The sequence below is a fragment of the Cheilinus undulatus genome, linkage group 8 (assembly GCF_018320785.1).
Source record: "Cheilinus undulatus linkage group 8, ASM1832078v1, whole genome shotgun sequence".
NCBI classification, from domain to species: Eukaryota; Metazoa; Chordata; class Actinopteri; order Labriformes; family Labridae; genus Cheilinus; species Cheilinus undulatus.
This window is the reverse complement of record NC_054872.1, coordinates 51,322,231-51,340,560: the sequence shown is the minus strand read 5'-3', so window position 1 is coordinate 51,340,560 and position 18,330 is coordinate 51,322,231. Positions and strand designations below refer to the sequence as shown.

At 41.1% G+C, this 18,330-nt stretch overlaps 1 protein-coding gene across 1 annotated transcript; it reads right to left on the bottom strand.

The window, feature by feature from the left end:
- Nucleotides 1–609: 609 nt before the first annotated feature.
- Nucleotides 610–5,658, bottom strand: LOC121513776 (rootletin-like). The gene is made up of 3 exons (XM_041793739.1): nucleotides 4,595–5,658; nucleotides 4,045–4,176; nucleotides 610–1,298 (listed from the first exon to the last, which is right to left on the bottom strand). The coding sequence occupies exons 1-3, from the start codon at nucleotides 5,529–5,531 to the stop codon at nucleotides 1,018–1,020; spliced, it is 1,350 nt and encodes a 449-aa protein (XP_041649673.1). The 5' UTR covers nucleotides 5,532–5,658; the 3' UTR covers nucleotides 610–1,017.
- Between the last annotated feature and the right edge of the window lie 12,672 nt (nucleotides 5,659–18,330).

Genomic DNA, 18,330 nt, shown 5'->3' with positions numbered 1-18,330 from the left:
GGTGAGAGTGTCTGCCACTGCAGCAGGAGCTGATGACTGATTCTGTCCACCTGCACGGGGGAAGCTGATTGGCGCAGAGGTTCACCTCCGAATTAACCAATCAGAAAGGAGTGTGCCGAGGAGGACATAAGGAGCCGGCAGACCAGAGAACACCAGCTAGCTGTAGCCAGCCATGCTCGTGTGCCTCTTTGACATTGTTGTAGTTAACCTCTGTAATTCTGTACTGCCCCAGACCTCCACAAGACATTGAAGAGGCATGTCAGCCATGACAGCCCTACAACATCCAGAGCCTTCAGCATCTCAGGTGAAATCTCATCTACACCTGGAACCCAGGGAGCTTTTAGATAAACTTTATAAAGAATCATTTGTGAACTTTTTCAGCTCACACTTCTGCAAACAGGCAGGTCTGTGGTAGTACTGGTTTGATGATTTAATCATTACTCAGAATCGCCTCTTTATTTCAGGGGGGTGTAGAGGGCTTCGTGAAAGAGGGGGCATATCAGAGGGCCTCACTTTGACCAAAGGGGGCCTGAAAATGTTCATGGATTTGAGGCCAGAAAAACTTGGAGTAAACCCTGATGACCACCAATGAAACACGGTGAGAGTAAAGAGAATTTGAAGTAAACTTTATTGAAAGGTGAACATGATGGAAAGATTGACAATCCCAGAGTTAGTCTCATGTTGTCATCTTGGAATATCAATGCTAAATCAGTGTATGAACAATATTAATCAGGTTTTACTGAAGACAAAAACATTGAAATGCAAAGAAAACATGGACATGGTTAATCCTGTGGGGAGGGTCAGGTAAGATTAAGGTACAGAGGAGCTGTTGTTGTTTGAGCAGTTTTTACATTTTTATTTCTTTCAAAATATCCTGTTGACTTCACATCAGACTTCAGCATCACAGAGAATAAAGAGGTGATATTACTGCTAATCTTCATGTAAAACTTTCTATATTATAATCAACTAAGTACTCTCATCAAACAGAATGATGATAGATTGGATCAGTGTCCAATCTCACATTTGAGAGACCAAAAAACCACTAAAAGTTGTCAAGTAGTTGCCTCCATAAACGTGTGAATTTTCGATCATTCTCACATACACCTGGTCTCCCTGCTGCAGCTGAATAAACACAGCATTTCCGCCATTATTATTTCCAAAAGTTTTTGACTTGTACTGAGAAGCAAAGACTATCTGCACTGAGTTCTTGTAGAGGCGCAGAAAGGTTTTATGTGTACTGTCAACGTTGTAAAAGAAGGTGAAGTAATAAACACCTGCCACAGGAGCGGTGAAGATACCTGGGAGAAAGAGAGAATATTAGAACCCCCCATGGCAGCACAGGAGGCATAGATCAATAAATGCATAGATGAACTGAGAGACAAACATCAGCTGGAAAATTTCCAGCTGAATCTGAACATCAGAAAAAGTAGAACCTGATCCAGCTGCTCAAAATTTGGCAGTTTCCTCCCCTGTTCGTTGTTCCAGGAAAAAACACCTGGCCAACTGAGTATCTCTGAGTCTTACCTGAGTATCTCTGAGTCTTACCTGAGTGTCTCTGAGTCTTACCTGAGTATCTCTGAGTCTCACCTGAGTGTCTCTGAGTCTTACCTGAGTGTCTCTGAGTCTTACCTGAGTATCTCTGAGTCTTACCTGAGTATCTCTGAGTCTTACCTGAGTATCTCTGAGTCTTACCTGAGTATCTCTGAGTCTTACCTGAGTATCTCTGAGTCTTACCTGAGTATCTCTGAGTCTTACCTGAGTATCTCTGAGTCTTACCTGAGTGTCTCTGAGTCTTACCTGAGTATCTCTGAGTCTTACCTGAGTGTCTCTGAGTCTTACCTGAGTATCTCTGAGTCTTACCTGAGTATCTCTGAGTCTTACCTGAGTGTCTCTGAGTCTTACCTGAGTTTCTCTTGTTCTTACCTGAGTATCTCTGAGTCTTACCTGAGTGTCTCTGAGTCTTACCTGAGTATCTCTGAGTCTTACCTGAGTGTCTCTGAGTCTTACCTGAGTATCTCTGAGTCTTACCTGAGTATCTCTGAGTCTTACCTGAGTGTCTCTGAGTCTCACCTGACTACCTCTGAGTCTTACCTGAGTATCTCTGAGTCTTACCTGAGTGTCTCTGAGTCTCACCTGACTACCTCTGAGTCTTACCTGAGTATCTCTGAGTCTTACCCAAGAATCTCTGAGTCTTATCTGAGTATCTCTGAGTCTTACCTGAGTGTCTCTGAGTCTTACCTGAGTAATCATTGAGTCTTACCTGAGTTTCTAAATCTCACCTGAGTATCTCTGAGTCTTTACCAAGAATCGCTGCGTCTTACCTGAGTATCTCTGAGTCTTACCTGAGTGTCTCTGTGTCTTACCTGAATGTATCTGAATCTTACCTGAGTATCTCTGAGTCTTACCTGAGTGTCTCTGTGTCTTACCTGAATGTATCTGAATCTTACCTGAGTATCTTTGAGTCTTACCTGAGTATCTCTGAGTCTTACCTGAGTATCTCTGAGTCTTACCTGAGTGTCTCTGAGTCTTACCTGAGTATGTTTGCGTCTTACCTGAGTATGTCTGAGTTTTACCTGAGTGTCTCTGAAATTTACCTGAGTATCTCTGAGTCTTACCTGAGTATCTCTGAGTCTCACCTGAGTATCTCTGAGTCTCACCTGAGTATCTCTGAGTCTCACCTGAGTATCTCTGAGTCTTACCTGAGTATCTCTGAGTCTAACCTGAGTATCTTTGAGTCTTACCTGAGTGTCTCTGAGGCTTACCTGAGTGTCTCTGAGTCTTACCTGAGTGTCTCTGAGTCTTACCTGAGTATCTCTGATTCTTACCTGAGTAATCATTGAGTCTTACCTGAGTTTCTAAATCTCACCTGAGTATCTCTGAGTCTTTACCAAGAATCGCTGCGTCTTACCTGAGTATCTCTGAGTCTCACCTGAGTGTCTCTGAGTCTTACCTGAGTGTCTCTGAGTCTTACCTGAGTGTCTCTGAGTCTTACCTGAGTATGTTTGCGTCTTACCTGAGTATGTCTGAGTTTTACCTGAGTGTCTCTGAAATTTACCTGAGTATCTCTGAGTCTTACCTGAGTATCTCTGAGTCTTACCTGAGTGTCTCTGAGTCTTACCTGAGTATGTTTGCGTCTTACCTGAGTATGTCTGAGTTTTACCTGAGTGTCTCTGAAATTTACCTGAGTATCTCTGAGTCTTACCTGAGTATCTCTGAGTCTTACCTGAGTATCTCTGAGTCTCACCTGAGTATCTCTGAGTCTCACCTGAGTATCTCTGAGTCTTACCTGAGTATCTCTGAGTCTTACCTGAGTATCTGAGTCTTACCTGAGTATCTCTGAGTCTTACCTGAGTGTCTCTGAGTCTTACCTGAGTATCTCTGAGTCTTACCTGAATATCTCTGAGTCTTACCTGAATATCTCTGAGTCTTACCTGAGTATCTCTGAGTCTTACCTGAGTTTCTCTGAGTCTTACCTGAGTGTCTCTGAGGCTTACCTGAGTGTCTCTGAGTCTTACCTGAGTGTCTCTGAGTCTTACCTGAGTATCTCTGATTCTTACCTGAGTATCTCTGAGTCCTACCTGAGTATCACTGAGTCTTACCTAAAAGTGTCTCTTAGGCTTACCTGAATATCTCTGAGTCTTACCTGAGTATCTCTGAGTCTTACCTGAGTTTCTCTGAGTCTTACCTGAGTGTCTCTGAGGCTTACCTGAGTGTCTCTGAGTCTTACCTGAGTGTCTCTGAGTCTTACCTGAGTATCTCTGAGTCTTACCTGAGTATCTCTGATTCTTACCTGAGTGTCTCTGATTCTTACCTGAGTGTCTCTGAGTCCTACCTGAGTATCACTGAGTCTTACCTAAAAGTGTCTCTTAGGCTTACCTGAGTATCTCTGAGTCTTACCTGGGTATCTCTGAGTCTTACCTGAGCATCTCTGAGATTTACCTGAGTATCTCTGAGTCTTACCTGAGGTTCTCTGAGATTTACCTGAGTATCTCTGAGTCTTACCTGAGGTTCTCTGAGATTTACCTGAGTGTCTCTGAGTCTTACCTGTGGCTGAATTGTAGGCGTTCCCAATGTTTGTTTTCACTGTTTTGTAGATTAAAGTTGTGTCGGCGTTAAAAGGTCCGAAGTTTTCAGGGTTTCCTCCCAATGCTGCACTGAAGACCACTCTGGTTGTTTCTTCAAAGAAAGTATTACAACTGTGTTAAATTGTGATGGAGAAATTGAATGCTCTTAAAAAATTGTACCAACCAATATGTTTGTGTCATCATGACCAAAAGTCTACAAAGGTCGAATGTCAGTTATAATATGTCATGCTGGGTGCCTTTCAATGAACTTCAATATACTTCATGATAACCCTCCTATTAACCCTCACTCTAAAAGACACTACTGGTTGGTTTCAGCTCGTCACTTCAAATTCATTCAATGATAGTTTGGATGATTCTAAAAGACAAAACTCTTTTTTTGTGGTTTTACCATCAGGACCTTCAAAATTTTTTAAAATGAAAAAAATATTTTCACACACCCAAACACAAAACCTTGATGTTTTTAGTGTCTGTGAACACGCTCTGATGAAAGAAAAAAATCTCCTCTTTACCTTTGTTCATCAGTTCATGAATCTTATTTTCACTGTTCTGTAGCCGAGATTCACTGGCCTGTAGCCTGGATTCAGTTGCCTGGAGTTTGGTTTCACTAGCCTGCAGCCTGGATTCAGTTGCCTGGAGTTTGGTTTCACTGGCCTGTAGCCTGGATTCAGTTGCCTGGAGTTTGGTTTCACTGGCCTGCAGCCTGGATTCAGTTGCCTGGTGTTTCGCTTCAATGGCTTCCAGCCTGGATTCAGTTGCCTGGAGTTTGGTTTCACTGGCCTGCAGCCTGGATTCAGTTGCCTGGAGTTTGGTTTCACTGGCCTGCAGCCTGGATTCAGTTGCCTGGTGTTTGGTTTCACTAGCCTGCAGCCTGGATTCAGTTGCCTGGAGATTGGTTTCACTGGCCTGCAGCCTGGATTCAGTTGCCTGGAGTTTGGTTTCACTGGCCTCCAGCCTGGATTCAGTTGCCTGGTGTTTGGTTTCACTAGCCTGCAGCCTGGATTCAGTTGCCTGGAGATTGGTTTCACTAGCCTGCAGCCTGGATTCAGTTGCTTGGAGTTTAGTTTCACTAGCCTGCAGCCTGGATTCAGTTGCCTGGAGTTTGGTTTCACTGGCCTGCAGCCTGGATTCAGTTGCCTGGAGTTTGGTTTCACTGGCCTGCAGCCTGGATTCAGTTGCCTGGTGTTTGGTTTCACTGGCCTGCAGCCTGGATTCAGTTGCCTGGTGTTTGGTTTCACTGGCCTGCAGCCTGGATTCAGTCTCCTTAAGCTTGGTTTCACTGTCATTCATTCTGGTTTTCATGGCGTCAAGTGTTTCAGACATGGCATTAACCTTTCTCTGGAGCTCACACATTTCAGTCCAACATCCTCCTGATTCAAAAACGCTGAAAGCAGTAGTCTGATCCTGAGCCAAAACCAAGCCACAGAACAATAAAACAAACCGAATCATGTTGAAATGATCTTCAGGTTAGTTAGAATAAAACTCGACTCACAGTTATTTGTCACTGACTGATCTGATTCCTCTGACCACTGGACTAGCTCTTATTCATGGTCTGATAAATTTGAACATGCCCTGATCGCGCCCACGCTCTGAGCAAGGCTGATGCTGTCGTCCAAGATCAATACCACCTCCATGTACCGGCAGCCAGTGAACCTTTGCCATGGCAGAGAATTGGCAACAGAAAACACATTTCATCACGGATCAGACCCTCAGGTTGACTTTGGTTCATGAGGATCCTGATGTTTCAGAGCTGAGCTACAAAGAGCTGAAGTTACAGCACACTGCTCACTCTGTTATCAGGGCCCCTCTACTTTTAGGTAGTGTTAGAAACACTAAAGTTGTAATTGCATGACAGCCCTGTCTGTTTAGAAGAAAATGGTGATATACTTCATACATTGGAGCTTTATTTGACTGGGATTGGTGGTCTAACAACACACCCCCTTTTATGTGTTTAATACATTATTTTCTATATGAATGTACTTTAGAATGTGATGCAAAGTTAAGATTAAGTTAATACATGAACAGCAGACAGTAGAAATAGGACAGTCTGCTTGTCTGAAATGACTTGATGTATACTCTGCATTTCATGATGTGATACTATTAACATGATAAGATGCAATAAAACATAAAACTCAAGTTTAACCGTGCAGAATGTTCTTTAAATTTCAGAGAAATGTCCAGAAATACAGTATACGCTGAGGTTACAGTACACTGCTCACTCTGTTGTCAGGGCCCTTGCACCGGCCTGGGTATGAAGACCTAATTAGGACTTCAGCACCGGCCTTTAGCAGTGTTTTTTTCTAAACCTACTTTAAAGGAGACATATTATACTAAGTCCTATTTTAACACTTGCATACAATGCTACAATGTTGAGGATCCTTTCTAAACCATACCGATTTCATTTTATCAAGAGACACGCGTCTTTCCATAAACCCTGCCAACAAGATTACAGGCCTCCATGAACAGCTCGTTGCAAGACTTGATACGAGCTGACGTCAGTTCATTTTCCGGCTCCCCCATTGGACGGCTCTGAGCAGATGACTCCCCTACCTCCCACTGGAGGCTTTCAGACCTGCCTTCCCGGCAGCTCGTTCTCAGCCACGCCCCCTCCCCGGTGGTGTGTACACCGCCACTGTTGTTTGGATTCTTGCTCTCGTGTGGATTTATTCCGGTCAGCATGTCTTCTAAACTTATTCGTGTTTTTTTGGTTATGATGATAAATCTACACTGTATGCGCTCCAGAAGGACGAAAGCAGCAGAAAACAGTGGGAATTGTCTCTGCGCTCATCACTTCACGATTGTTTCGTCAATAAAGGACAGTAAGACGCTGGATTTGCTTCTAATCTGCTGCTAAAACATGGAGCTGTTCCCTCTGTAAAGATCGCCCAGGGAGGCTTAAAACCACAAGCTGTAAGTCACTTTATAACATTACTTTAAAACGAGCCATGGGTCAGTGGGAAGCTAATGTGTGCTAAACTTTGTCATCAGTTGTTTTCATAACTATCCGCCCTTTTACCCAAACTATGAAACGTTGTGTACCTTTATATCACTAAGTCTTGACTTGTGCTGATTAAAAGCCCAATGAGTAAACTAAGCAAAACTCGGTGATCAATGAGCCGAGATGGCCAATCAGAGAACGGAAAGGTCACAGACATCTCTGAGTCTTGAAGAGACAGGACTGAAACGGGGCGTTTTCATCAGTAGGCGAGATCTGCTGAAAATAGGGGTTTTCCTATCGCCAGTGTAAGATCAGTGAGGAGTTTTTTGAGCTGCACATCATGAATAACTTTTCTAAAGGTGTCACAAAATGACATACTTAAAATGAAAAAGGGGTAAAATATGTCTCCTTTAAATTGAAATGTGATGGGTTTACTTGGTAAGAGGAATTAATTTGTTGTTGAATCAACAATTTTGTCCTTTTTGGCTGAATTCCTCCATTCAAAAGAGGACTGGGCAGCTTTTGTTCTGTAAACATTAAAGCACTGTTTGTTTGGGATGTTTGTCCACACAGAGGGGCCACTATCAGAGCTGCTGGTTCCTGGGCTGACCCCCCTGCTGCTGCTGGACAGAGGTTTCATTTATGACTATTTAATCTTTAGCATCCTTGATGACTCACTGTCACGATCCCTGTCTGTTAAGTCTATTTTTTCACCTTTATTTTGCACATTCATGTCTGTTTTATATTTTGCATGTTCTAATTTTCCTTTTCTGTTTAAGATCGATCACGCTCCGCTCACTTCGCCCCACCTTTCCCTCACTGACTCCTGGTCCCTCATGTGTCACTCACCTTGTCTTCTCCCCCTGCTGCTCCCCGGTCCTGCATCACTGATTAGTCATAGTATAATACTCACCTGCACATTCACCTCCTTGTCAGTCCGTTGCTCTTCACAGATCACGTACCAGCTCTTTAGTATACTCACGTCTAGCCTTATTGATCACGACCAAGCCAGTTATCCGTCTCCGCTCCTGCCTGTACCTTTGCCTGTGAGTTTTTGGATCTCTGGTTTTTGACTCTGACTGTATTAAAGATTCTGATTTTTGCCTTATGTTTACCTGTGTACTGAGTCTTGCATTTGGGTCCTGTTAATTCTGTGTTCTAGTCCATGGTTCATTACACTCATGGCTGATGATGAAATAAGAAAACAATACGACTGACGTTTACCAGCAGTCAGTTAACCAGTGACATGATGGACTCATGTCAATCAACATTTGAGGTCAGCCCACAGCTCTTGAATCAACAAATTGAAGTGTTGAGCTCTGTATGCCGTCTCTCCTAAGTCCAGCCTCACCACTGAGCCGTGTCTCCAGGAAAAACTCTCATGGTCATCATATTTAAAACACCATCTTATAGGGGTGTGACGAGACACTTATCTCACGAGACACAAGACGAGACGAGATTTTACACTTTTTCTCAATTTTGGAAAAAAATTCATGAGTGGATAATATGTCCTTTATACAAGTGAAAGTGATAATTACAACGCATTCAGGTCTATTAAAAAATGTTTGAATTAAGTACTGAATAGGCTATTAATGCTTCCAAAGGGGATGTTTTGTCTAACTTTGACTCAAACTGTACATTTTAATGCTCTTCAGATCAAACCTTTCATTTTAACAGTCTACAAAATCTTTAATTTACTACACTATGCTCTCATCGCTACAATTACAATAACTATTTTTAATAATATTAAAAACAGTATAATGTTATTAAACTTAATTACATAAAACAAAAAATGTAGATTATTTTAAAAGTACTTTAAGCACTGTTTACAACAGACTGAAATATAAAGAGTTGCATCAGTAAAATCAAACTATTTCTCATCCTCTTTAAGGACATCCATATTTTAAACACTAAAAAGAAATATTTCTGTCAATAACACGTTTGCTGTAATTTAAAGAAATAGATTATCTTATTGTTTGGTGGTATTTTTTCTTCATAGGAGCTTACCCCTACTGTCAGACAGCAAACAAGGCACGTTTAACTGGAGCTATAACTTCGCTTTTTGGAGCTACTCTATGGCGCTCGTACAGAGGTTGTTTTGCAAAGTTTTGCAGTATGCAGGCCCGTTGCGCTACTCATGTTAAGCTTCTGACTGATGAAACGCACAGCCAACAGCTGATGGATGACATGACGAAGCAGCGACTCAAAGTTACAAAGTCACAAACAGCGGCACTACCAGCGTGTTTGCGCGCATATACGAGCTAAATAAACTCTGTATTCTCCTCATGGAGAAGGCACAGGCTTTCACCTGCAGCATTTTATTATTTCACACCGTTATGATGATTTATAGGCGGATCATGTGCGGCTCAAGTAGCGCACGAGGGGGTGTGGGAGGTTGGATACCGGATCAGCTCTGTTTCCTCATTTGCTCTCTCACCAACACTTTATAGTGTCCAGGGCATCTTTGTGATCTTTTATAACTTCCAGTTTGGTTTCGTCTTCTGTAAGGAGAGCTGCTGCTCCAAGTGTCTGCAAAACATTGATCTTGCTAGATTGATTTTTCAGCGACGAGAAATCTCGTGGCGTTTTGATCTCGTCACACCCCTACCGTCTTACATCAATTTTCTAACAACCCAGAAACACCTTTATAAAAGGTTAAATTCTACATGTAATTCCAAAGATTCAAAGAAAGGGGTGATGTTTTAAATAAAAATATAAATCATTTTGAAGATTCCAATTACAATGTAACCCACTAAATTCCAAATCAACAATGCCAAGACTACTTTATATTGAAGAAAACATTTGAAGATTTAACACTCCAAACAAATAACAAAAATGTCTAGGAAGACATCAGGATTACTGATCCAAGTAAAATATATAACACACTACAGAGTCCAAATACGACTGTCAAAAACTGGAATACAAATTACTAGTATAATTCCAGGTTTACAATTCTAAAATAAAGATTTAACTCATTAAAGATTCCAAGTTTATCATTCCATAACTGGAGGAAAATTCACTAAACATCCCCTCCCAAAAACTATTTTGATTAAAAATTATTTACTAAAAGTATTCTAAGACTTAAATTCCAAAACCAGAACAATATTAAAAAAAACATTCCAAAAATGTAATTCCACTCAAAGCAAAATAAATAAATAAATAAATGCAATGTGCAATTTACACTGTTTTCCACATTATTACGCAAATGAAAATTTTCTTTTTTTCCTAAATATTAATAAAAATGACAGAATCTTTTTCATGTCATCAGTAGTTAAGGCATAATTCAATTTTTTTAAGAAACTTCATAATTATATTTGTTTTTAAATAAAAATCTCAAAAGTCCCTGTTCCACATTATTAAGCAGACCACAGGTTTCAGCAATATGGGAAAGAAAAAGGATCTCTGCTGCTGAGTGTCAAATAGTGTAATGCTTTTGACAAGGAATGAAGACATTAGATACTTCATGAAAAATTAAGCGTGATCATCGTACTGTTAAGAAATCTGTGTCTGATTCAAAGCACAGACGGGTTTGTGCAGATAAAGACATAATGAGGAAGGTTTCTGACGGACAAATTCATCAGATTAAGAGAGCAGATGCTAAAATGCCATTACAAAGCAGCAAACAAATATTTGAAGCTGCTGGTGCCTCTTGAGTCCCACCAACCTCAAGGTGTAGGATCCTCCAGAGGCTTGCAGTCGTGTATAAACCTACTATTCAGCCCCCCTAACCAATGCTCACAAGCAGAAACGGTTGCAGTGGGCCCAGAAATACATGAAGACTCATTTTCAAACAGTCTTGTTGACTGATGAGTGCCATGCAACCCTGGATGGTCCAGATGGAGGAGTAGTGGATGGTTGGTGGATGGCCACCATGTCCCAATGAGGCCGGGACGTCAACAAGGAGGGGGCGGAGTCATGTTCTGGGCCAGATTCATGAGGAGAGAGCTGATAGGCCCCTTTAGGGTCCCTGAAGGTGTGAAAATGACCTCGGCAAAGTATTTAGAGTTTCTGACTGACCACTTTCTTCCATGGTACAAAAAGAAGAACCGTGCCTTCTATAGCAAAATGATCTTCATGCATGACAATGCTCCAGCTCATGCTGCAAAGAATCCCTCTGTGTCATTGGCTGCTATGGGCATAAAAGGAGAGAAACTCATGGTGTGGCCCCCATCATGGTGTGACCTTTAACCCTGTTGAGAACCTTTGGAGTATCCTCAAGCTAAAGATCTATGAGGGTGGGAGGCAGTTCACATCAAAACAGCAGCCCTGGGAGGATATTCTGACATCCCGCAAAGAAATTCAAGCAGAAACTCTCCAAAAACTCACAAGTTCAATGGATGCAAGAATAGTGAAGGTGATATCAAAAAAGGGCTCCTATGTTAACATGGAACTTGGCCTGTTGAAACAGAAAATCCCTCTCTGGGTTTACCCTCTAAAATGAGGATGAACACAGCAGACAGAACTGAGTATAGCTGAACTTCTTTAAAATTTTAATTCATTACAAGTCTGACTCAGTGTTCTCAGAGCAAACAGATTATTGATCATTTTATCTGACTTTGGAGTGCTCCACTCTCCTGTCCAGTAGGAGGCAGTAGTTTAAAAACAGAAAATAAACAGACTTGAAGATGACATTCAGAAATATCAGAACAAATGTGAGATTTGACATTCTCTCTCTCTCTGTGAGAATTTCAAAGTTGGTTTCCTGCTCACAGATGAAGAATGTATTCAGATCCATCAGTCTGGGAGAAAACATTGACATGGTGATATCTGCTGGCAGAAAGCAGTGATAGCAGGAACAGGACGCCCCTAAACATGAATATGATCAAGAACCAAACTCCATGGATGGACTTGATTTCAGTTTATAATCCCAGAATCAGAAAAAAGAAGACTCAAACATCAGACTGGAGTAAACATCAAAATGATTGGTTAAAATGACGGATGATTGGATCTTCTAATGGATCCTTTGTTACGCTGACATGACTCATGAAAATGCATGGCTGATAGTGAAAAAAAATCCTGAGCTTTAACTTTTTCCCAGGTGGGGGACGTATACATAGGAAGGCCAATAGCGTCAAAAGTACTGGATCTGACTGCAATACAGTAAACGTTAATGGTCGCTAAATGACGTAACTGCCTAATTTGCATAATCAGCAGTATGCATTTAATTATAATGGACGCTGCAGGAAAGAGGAAAAACGTCACGAGAGAGAGAAAAACGTGAGTTAAAAGAACTTTAATATGTGTAGAACTACAAATGAACGTGCTTCTGTTGATTCTTGTTTTTATAATGTCACAATGCCAACCCTCCTCCTTTATCTGGGCTTGGGACAGGCAAAAATGATTCTAGATATACTCTGGCAGAGTTACTTTAATTTTTATTTTTAGTTTATTATTCTATTTACTGTTCTATTTTTCTTAGAAAGTTAGTTTTCTTATGTTTGGTTTATTTTAAAACCTTATGGTCCACTTAAAAGCCCACACCAAATCCCAGTGAAACATTAACATTTTTGACCATACCACTTATAATATCCTTATATATGTATCTGTATTATAAAGTCTTCATTAACAATTTTAAATTGACCAAAAAGAGACAATAGAAAAAACAGTCATGTGTCCTACAAAGCGCGGTTAATTTGCAGTCTGGACATTGAGATGTGAGCATGTCCTGCTACAACTGCAGCTGAGGGGGACGCTGCGCAAGGACTGGGCTCCCTGTGAGTGCTGTTGGACAGGCAGGGGCCGCACGGCAGCACCCCTGGAGCAACAACGATGTAAGCTTTCACGCCAGAGTCTCCAAAAATCTCCAGTAACATCAGAAAAAGTCACTAGATTTGTCGCTAGTCGCTTTTTTGAAAAGAGTCGTTAGAGGGGTCTGAAAACTCACTAATATAGCGACAAAGTCGCTAAGTTGGCAACACCGGTAGGGATTCATCAGCCGTAGATTCACTGAATAGCAGAGCAGGAAATCAACCTAAGCTTTGTCTTCCACAAGACCCGCCTCCGCTGTACTTCTGATTGGCTAGTTAGCCTAATGTGACCCCCAATGTACTTCTGATTGGCTAGTAAGCCTAGTGTGACCCCCAATGTACTTCTGATTGGCTAGTAAGCCTATTGTGACCCCTGCTTTACTTCTAATTCGCTAGTAGGCCTAGGGTGGTTGATGGACAGTGTCAGTTATCTTTATTGACTCGGAACTTGACGTCAGGCTGTCCCACATAAACAAGCTCACAAAAGTAGTTTTTTTTTCACAGCAGTCAAATGCCGCCACGCCGGAAATCCAGCACGATGCTGGAATACTATCACCCCTGAAATAAAAGAGTCAGCATGATTCAGCTGTTTTCACACCATCAAATATCACAACAACTCAACTCAGCTTTCTTTGTGTAAAACCCTCCAGACTAGAGGTGGATCCATGATGGTCCTGGCTGATTATCAGAGTCCAGATTTGACATTTTCATTATGATCTGTATAAATATTTTCCTTTATTGATCACAGATTAAAGTCATTGGTTAAAAGGTCTGCTACTTTGGCTCTGCTGTTATGTGAGCTGTTCCCTCTGGCTCTGATAAATGATTGGTTAAACACCACATATTAACAGCCAATAAACACAGAAGCCTGTCACAGTGAGAGTGTGACATCACTTCATTACATCAACATCTGTATCTACATGGAGGCGTTCATCGTCAGTCATTTAGTCCTAAAGCAGTTCATGCTGAGAATCTGTGTTAAAATAGAAACATGAAGGAGGTCCACAGTGGAGCTGATCTCAGAGCAGTCTCATCTCCACTGGTTGGGATTGGTCTGTCAGTCTCCCAGTAACACGGCCCAGTTACAGACTCACCACACACAAGCTGCTGCTGCTTCCTCTTCTCTGACCAGCAGGACAATCAGGATCCTCTCTTTAATGAAATACACTCCATCTGAGGATATAAAAGAGAGAGAGAGAGAGAGAGAGAGAGAGAGATTCCACACTGTGAGGGACTTCATGAGTTCTTATCAGTGATCAGAACATTCAGTAAGAAGAGCAGCAGGGACTTCAGTCCTGCTCACATCACAGTAATCCTGTAAAGTAGCACGCTCTCTCTCAGATGTTGCTGACTTGTAGCTTAAAGGCAAACAGTCCTTGAAGGCATCATGATGTCAGAGAGTGTTTAGTGACGTATTTACTGTTTGAAATAGAACAGCAGTAGTTTGTGATTTCCTCTGCCTTTGGAGAGGCTTCAGAAATAAAAGCACTCATTTAACAAACTTCAGGAGCCTGTGTCCACAGCTGCTGTTTTTAACACTGTCAGGATTCATTTTTAATACCAAACCAACAGAGTTCAGTGTTTTCAGCGTCCTCACATTAAAACACTTTCACTTCTAGAACAGCACTGAGCTCATCAAAGTCACGTCTCCATCACTGACCAATCAGAATCAAGAAGGGGCAGGACTTATGATAGCAGCTTTGACCATGGTGGAGGAGAAACCAATGGGACTGGTCTTTGATGGTAAAGGTTTGAGGTCTACAGCTGCTGTGTGAATACAGGATTCCTTTATATTGTTAAACTGCAGTTTCATTCAAGAGTCTCCATTTGTTTTCTATGTATTTCCCTGAATTAAAAACAAATTTTAAACTGTACAAATAGTTTATAAAGCAAAAAAAAAAATTACTACTTGGTAACCTGAAGAAATTGTTCTTGGACAGAGAGGGAGGGTATGAATTAAGGAGGGAGCTTAATTTAAAATTACCCAGTGTTAGTACTACTCTTAAAAGTATGTGCATTTCTGTCTGTGGGTAGACACTGTGGAATGGTTTAGATAAACACATGAAAATGAGTAAAAATGTCAAACATTTTAAGAAAAATTATAAAAAGTTATTTTTGAGAGATATAGAATCATAGAAGGAGAGCCAAGTGTTGTCTAAGGCCTTGGTTCCCAACCTGGGGTCCGGGACCCCCAGGGGGGGCGCCAGAGATCTTAGGGGGGGCGCGAGGCTTTGTCTGTTCTGAGGCTGCCAAAAATAGGTTTGCAAATATTGACTAAAACCATGATAAAGCAGTTATAAAGTAGTTCATACAGAGGTCTCTTGTTAAGAGAAGTATGCATGGACCTTTTTTAGGGTTTTATCAGTAGAACAATTAAAATCTATGTTGATTTTTGGCAGTAATGTGTTACTTTTTCTTCTCTCTTGGGTCCTAGGGGGGCTCCACTTTTCTGAGGAGTGTGTAGGGGGGGCTCCAAGGAAAAATGGTTGGGAAACACTGGTCTAAGGGCTGTCCATGTAATCCTCAGGAAAAAAAAAATATCAAAAGACTGAAAGACTCTCTGTTTGAAGGGATCCATGTGTGACTTACAACAAAGTTTGGAGTCTATAAAAATCTGAAATTCATGCCCTCTTTCATTTTCAACACTGTTTTAATTCAGCTCTAAATGTTGTTGTTCTTTGATTTCAGTCAGCTCACATTTACAATAGTTCAAACCTTTAGAAAAGCAGCAGAGCAGGACTGTTTAGGTGTCAGGCTCCAACCTCTTCTATTCTAGCAGATTTACTGACATGCAGAATTTGAGCAGTGAGATAACTTCTTTAACCCTGGTGGAGCCTACAGATGGATGCTGGGGTGGAGGAGGCTTTAAAGCAGGAGCCCAGTACAGATTCAGAGCAGGAAATTACAGGGCAGAGGGACAGCCTGCAAATCTTCCAGCTGAAATAGAGCGCTGAATCCAGGGGATGTTGTTCAGGTGCAGTGATGCTGACAGCTTTTAGTCACCCATGGGTGCTGATCTCAGTGGGATACCCAATAAAACTGTTATTCCCTTGGAAAGAATTACATTTCATTCATTCTCACATTGAAGCCAGTATGACTGAAAAGCACCCTATTTGAATTCATATAACAGCTGATGCCTTCATTTACACAGTTAAAAATACATTTATTTTAAAATAAGAATAGATAAGGAGCTTCCTCAGGAAATTCAAGCACTTTATGTCTCACACTGTAGTTTAATTTGATGATCCAGTGTGTTATAAATTGCCGTTATTTTCTAAAGCTTATTTCAATCATAAATATCTGGTCATTTGTGACTGAATATAAAATTTGACATTCTCAGCTGAAATAAATCTCCATCACTCACATGGTGGTGTGATGATGCCAGTGAAAGCTGTATTCATATATTATAGAAATATGATCCATGATGTCAGAAGGTGTCACTTTTTGATTTTAGTAAACACATTTTTGTTTATGAGGTCACCTGATATAAAATGACTTTATACACTAAGTAACTTTAAAAACGCACATTGAAATTCATGAATATATTACTTGTATTTCATGAACTGTATTTCCAATTATAGTTATTGTTCTTATTGCACACATCTTGTGGGAGACATACACACAAAATCAGGAATCAAGGAAACAGTTTATTCAATCACACAATAAAAAGTTGACAGTACCACCCATTCTTACAAGTCCAAATTTCAATATCTGGTATGACCTCCATTTGCGCGCACCAAATTGGCCACCCTCCGAGGCATAGATGTTATGAGGCCATTAATCTGTCTCTGTGGAATCACCTGCCATTCCTCCTGAAGAGCTGTATGTGCCTACACGTTTTTAGTCAACAATTTATCCCATCCTAATATTTCACTCACCTACCCAGTTTATACACTTGTGAGTACAATTCTCATGAATTGGTCTGTGGTTGAGAAAATGCACAATCAGTCATGCAGAACAAAGGTATATTGTGTGTCTGAGAAGTTGTTTGAAGCATCTGAGTACATCTCATGACAGTTCTAGCAAATTTTACAACGTGCATTTTTAAAGTTACTTGGTGTAGGTCCGCCCCCTTACCTAGAGAACAGATTTTAAGGTGTAAAGCTGCTTCCATGACCTATTAGATCCTGACTGTATGAAAAGTTTTTATGTTTATTATCAATTTATTTTCATATACAATACTCCTGGATGCTGAGGCCTTTTTAAATTCGGTGTAACTAAGATGTGAGGGACTGAATATTAAATAAATATCTTTAGACAATGTGGATGCTGCAGGGAGAAAATCAGAGAGAAAGCACCAGAATAGGACTTTGATCATGAAGAGTGCTGTTCCTCTGGATCATTTTACAATTAGTTGTTAATGTTTTATGAAATCCTCTGCAGTCTGCAGACAAACTGACTGCTGTCTCGTCTGGACCAGTCCTGTCAGCTGTGTGCATGTATGCACAATCGTCCTTTGTTTCCTCAGCTGCATCTTTTAATATGGCTTTTGAATGTTAGAGTGGAATCTAGGGTCACACCTCGGTATTTAAACCCATGAACATTTTTGATCATTTGTCCGTTGACATAAACATTTGGGAAAACCATATTCCTCTGTTGAAAAATACACGGTCACTGTTTTGTCAGTATTCAGAGTGACTGAAGCCACACTCTTTTTCCATTGCTGATGATAACTTAGCAGCCACTTGTTCCAGATCTTTCCCACAGGTAAACAGGACTGTATGGCCCGCATACATCAGGGTCCCCACACCTTCACACACTGAGGGAAGGTCATTAATGTATGTGCCAAACAACAGCGGTCCTAAGGTGGAGCCCCGCAGCACTCCTGAAACACAGGCTTTTAAAAAACATGTTTATCATTTATCCACACACACTGGGAGCAGCCTGGCAGATAAGACTGGATCCCATTTAATACATTACCTGAGAGTTTAAATGTTGACAGCAGCCATCAGCCCCTTTATCAAGACTGTTTTTAATGACTTCAAGGAAGTAGCAGCATGCTGTTTCAGTAAAATGGTTTGATCTGAACCCAAACTGCAGAGGATGCAGTTCTTTAGGTTGGTACTGTCCTTGTCATCATTTTTCTAGATGGTTTTTATCTTAACAGGAAAAGTCCCTGTTATAAATTACAGGGGCTATAGCCCTCTGATTGGCTGGTGACTAGTCCAGGGTACCCTGCCTCTCCCTAATGACAGCTGGGATAGGCTCTGGCCCCTATGGCCCTGAATGTGATAAGCGGTGTAGATGAAGGAAATGGATGTTGGAAATGACTGATATTGATGGTTTCTGATCCCCTCATTAAGAACACTCCTCAGCTCATCCTGCATCCCTCCTCCTCCACCACCACCAGAGTCTACTCTCTATCAGGTGTGTCTGATCCTGATCTGAGCCTCACTACACCTTTGAGTACATGAAGACAACACCATGGAGTCTAATCACCAAAGACATTACACATTTCCTTCATTTCTAAACCTGAAAAAAAAAACTCATAATGAAGTCTCTCCTTATTGAACTCTTAGTGTAACACTGTAGAGACCAGCATGGACTAAATCAAACCCTCTAC

Excerpts from the sequence above, each read along its gene's own strand:
- LOC121513776 (XM_041793739.1), bottom strand. The coding sequence starts at position 5,531 with ATGATTCGGTTTGTTTTATTGTTCTGTGGCTTGGTTTTGGCTCAGGAT. Across the intron at positions 4,177-4,594 it reads TCATGAACTGATGAACAAAG|AAACAACCAGAGTGGTCTTC; the intron begins GTAAAGAGGAGA and ends CTTTCTTTGAAG. Across the intron at positions 1,299-4,044 it reads CGCCTACAATTCAGCCACAG|GTATCTTCACCGCTCCTGTG; the intron begins GTAAGACTCAGA and ends TCTTTCTCCCAG.